At 55.5% G+C, this 4111-nt stretch overlaps 1 protein-coding gene across 1 annotated transcript; it reads right to left on the bottom strand.

The window, feature by feature from the left end:
* Positions 1-592: 592 nt before the first annotated feature.
* Positions 593-2586, bottom strand: LOC119293442. The gene is made up of 3 exons (XM_037571927.1): positions 2504-2586; positions 1630-2414; positions 593-1521 (listed from the first exon to the last, which is right to left on the bottom strand). The coding sequence occupies exons 2-3, from the start codon at positions 2380-2382 to the stop codon at positions 799-801; spliced, it is 1476 nt and encodes a 491-aa protein (XP_037427824.1). The 5' UTR covers positions 2383-2414; positions 2504-2586; the 3' UTR covers positions 593-798.
* Positions 2587-4111: the final 1525 nt, after the last annotated feature.

The following is a 4111-nucleotide window of genomic DNA, read 5'->3' as shown; positions in this document are numbered from 1 at the left end:
GAGGTAGGGGATCGAGAGGTAGGAGACGACGACGGCAGGTCGAAATGGGGTTGGAAGGCAGGCCGGGACGACGGGCGCGCTAGGTCGTGCGGGCAGCGCGGTCGATCGCCCGGACGTGTGGGCGATTGTGCCACACACCGGACGTGCGGGCGGTGGCTGTGTGCGCCCAGACTCTGTCGTGCGGGCGGGGTCGTCTCCGTGCCACACAGGACGTGCAGCACAACCCCACTAGATGCAACACGTGTGGCAGTTATCGGCGTCCTAAAACAAAAGACCTATCCAGGTTGAAATGCTTGCCCAACTTCTTGATGCTCATTTTTGCTTATATGTCTGCACGACTGGCCAGCTTTTTTCTTGTAAATAAAAAGAATGTTAGGGGGTTCTGTGCAAAACATTCGTCACTGTATGTGGGTGTTCTATGTAAAAATAGAACGCACCCTACGGCACGACTCACTGACAAATGGGGTCTACATATGGATATGTCCGCATACGTGTATTGGGATGCAACTGTATCTACACGCTTGAGACAAGTTAGATGACCATAGGTGCGACGAGTTCTATGAGTCCGGGCGATATTACCTCTACTCAAAAATTGGGTCCTTCCAACGCATTTCACTCAAGGGCGAATCATCGGGTGCTAATTAGTGAAGGCGCATAACCATGGTTCATGTATAAAGCCACTGGGAATGGACAGCTATAGCACGCACGGCAAAATAGAACAGCCTGCAGCAACTAACGTATACTACTGACAATACGGTCTGCAGTGATAAGTTCAACTTAACTCGGGGGCTAGCTAATTCACCAGAACTTGGTAATGCAAATGCGCAGATGAATCTCTTTAGACTCCCCGTGCAGCATCTCCGGATTGACATGCGCATGGAGGCGCCCGTGCTCCATGTCCACCTCGCCGGGGACTCCGCAGTTCGCCACGTCGCCTTTCAGCTGGAAGCTGCTCCTGAAGTGGCCTGCGGCGGCCGGAGGGCCATCCACCCAGAGCACGCCTGTGTACACCGGCCTCGCGTCGGCGTCGACATTGCCCCTGACGCACACGATGTTGACGGGGCGGACGCCGGCGGCGCCCCTCCCCGCGCCAACGGCCAGGAGAAACACTCGGCCGTCCTCCTCCGCCACTAGCAGAAGGCGGTGCTCCGACCCCGGCACGACGAGCGGGCGGCAGATCTCGTACTTAATCTTTTCCATGGGCCAACAATGCCGGCCGGACTCCTCCGTGAGGTGGCGCAGGAGGCTTGCCGGGGAACCCTGGAACGCGCACTCGAAGCAGTAGCAGGGCGCGTACGCGCACTTGGCAGGGTGGTCCGCGGCCGAGTGGTAGGTGATGGACCTCGCGCAGCCGAAAATCCTGTAGGGGCACTGCACCTTGTAGTCGCCGACCAGGCCATCGATGTAGGGGATGCGGGTGTAGGTGGTGGCGCGGCCGCACAAATCACAGTGCTTGTTCGCTCCGCCGTCGCCATTGCCGCCGCCGCCGCAGGCGCAGCACACGACATGTCCATTCCCGCACTGCAATCCACAAATCCATGCATGTCAATGAATCATAGTTCAAAACAAATACTACAAATCCATGCATGCTTTTTAACGGAAATTTCAGTTAGTTCGTCTATGTATTACCATGAATACGGGACGCTTGAGGGGCGCAGGACACGCAGCGCAGTGAAGCCATTTCTTCTTCACCTCTAAGATGACGGACTCCTCTTCCGCAGGTGCCGCGGCTACCATGGCTCTTGCTACTTGTTCGTCGATTACGAGCACCCCTCCGTCTTCCAGCTCATGCTTCACCGTGGCGGGTGGGTTCACCACGGCCACCGGCGTCGCCGTAGCAACTGGGCTGGGAGCCGCCAGCGCCGGCATCTTCGTGGACACTGCACTGGGCTCCGCCGGCGCCGGAGTCTGTGTAGCCACCGGACTGGGCGCCTCCTGTGCCGGTGTCATGGTGGCCACTGGACTGGGCGCTGCCGGCGCCGGTGCCGGTGCCATGGTGACCACTGGACTGGGCGCCGCCGGCGTGGGCGTCTTCATGGCAACCGGACCGGGCGCGGCCGGTGCCGGTGCCATAGTGGCCACGGGACCGGTTACTGTCACCGTAGCGGCCGTTGGCTTCGCCTTGGCAACCGGACTGGGCTCCGCCGATGCCGGTGCCATGGTGGCCACTGGACCGGTTACTGCCACCGTAGCGGCCGTTGGCTTCACCACCGCGATTGGCTTGGCCCTGGCAACTGGACTCGGCGATGCCAACGGCCGCGTCCCCGCGACCCCCGAACCAACTACCTCCTTGATGCTGAACTTCTTGTTGCTGCTCTCGGCGTTCTCGGAAACCCGCTGCCTCTTGTTGTGCTGGTCTGTCGGTTTCTTTTGGTCCGCCATAGATCTCCGGCGACCGGCGGGCTTGCGCCCAGCTGAACGATTGACCGGAGTGAGGATCCAACATCCAATTCATATATGATCTCAAACATGCCAGAAAATGTATAGAGAAAGAGAGACTTACATTTGGCAAGAGGAAGCTGCAAGCTATGGAGGAGAGGGAGCGACGTTTCTACGGAAGAGACGACCCTTCTTCACTCTGAGCAGTGGACTGTGGAGTGAGACCGAGTGAAGTAGCTAGGCTAGTGTTTTGGAGGGCCGACCTGGGTGCTGGCGTGCTTTGGAACGTGTGCAGTGATGCATGCCTGCAGTGGAGACGCGTGCACGCGTTGATTCGGGTGTGAGGTGGTGAGACCAGCGCTACTCCTCGAAGAAAACTCTGGTCTGGTCTGGTCTGGTCAAGGGCGAGAGCAGACCCGTCGCTTCATCTTACGTACACCGGTCCAGTCAGACGTCATCACACACTGCCTGCGCAGCTAGCTAGTAGCCCGATCGTCTCGTCTCGTCTAGTTTGGCTTCGTGAGTACTCCCTCTCCCCCTCCTCCCTCTCCCCCACACGCTCTGCCGATCTTCACACCAGTATTATTCTTTCACCTCGCAAGAAATATTTATCTATATTTACAGCGTCTACAGCCGGACCGGCCCTCTATAAAATTCACGGGGTATCCGATTGCGTCAATGAAGGCTGAACAACCCTTTATTTAAGCTGTCGTACATTCAGTAGTGAATATGGATTTTCAAATTTGTACAACCCATACACAGGCCCGGTACTGAGATTTTGGGGGCCCGGGGCGAACCTAAAATTTAGGGCCCTTTCATATAAAAAACATACCAGTAATAATTGATACACATATGAAAGGTTAATATGCAAATGCATCTAAAAATCAATTTTCATATCAAATATTTTATTTTTATTTTTCCGTTGGCAGATAGATGCCTTTTAAACACCATGATGACACACAATGCTAAAAAATTGCTTCAATAGTGCGAGCTATGTGCATGATGTATATGAAATAAATTACTCAATTAGCATAGACCCGGGTTTCAAGGATGTACACCATACATGTAGAACGCTAATATAGCACGACAGACCACGCTCCATGTTGCGCGCACAATAGGGCAAATGCAAGCGCACGGATTATAAAGCTTTTCAATACATATGTTTGTGAATCTTATGAGATGCATCACGATCAACTCATGGAGCAAATCACGTCATGCGACGCAACGGACGAGCGAACGTGAACAGAATCTATAGAACATCAGAAGTGATAAATTGGAGATATGAAATACCTCGGATCGGCCAGATCTCGTCTCAATGATAACACGGTGTGAATCTGCGTCTAGCTCCATCTGGAGGCGCTTGGCGACGTGCGGGCGTGCGGGCGCGTCCGGCGCCTTAGAAACCAGAGAGAGGAGTGGATTTTGTCGGCGTACTGCACCGTGGCGGTGGCTCGTCCATCCGCAGCAACTCGCGTCGCGTCCGGCGGCTGCGAGAGGGATTGTCGCGGCTCGGCCTCCTCAGAAGGAAACTTACAATTACAGCAACCTGTCGCGATTCTCGTGGACTCGCTGCATCTCAGCGTGGAGTCGGCTGCCTATTATGATACGCGTACTAATCAATCAGGCCTTTTTTAGGGGAATCAATCAGGCCTAATACTTGAGTGTTTAGCGTCACTGCCTCCCAGGCCCAAAGGCTACGTGCGACGGGGGCCCGGGGCGGCTGCCCCCCCTG

The sequence above is a fragment of the Triticum dicoccoides genome, chromosome 4B (genome assembly GCF_002162155.2).
Source record: "Triticum dicoccoides isolate Atlit2015 ecotype Zavitan chromosome 4B, WEW_v2.0, whole genome shotgun sequence".
Lineage (NCBI taxonomy): Eukaryota > Viridiplantae > Streptophyta > Magnoliopsida > Poales > Poaceae > Triticum > Triticum dicoccoides.
The sequence above is the reverse complement of the archived record's forward strand: the minus strand, read 5'-3'. Positions and strand labels throughout refer to the sequence as shown.

Excerpts from the sequence above, each read along its gene's own strand:
- LOC119293442 (XM_037571927.1), bottom strand. The coding sequence starts at position 2,382 with ATGGCGGACCAAAAGAAACCGACAGACCAGCACAACAAGAGGCAGCGG. Across the intron at positions 1,522-1,629 it reads TCAAGCGTCCCGTATTCATG|TGCGGGAATGGACATGTCGT; the intron begins GTAATACATAGA and ends TGTGGATTGCAG.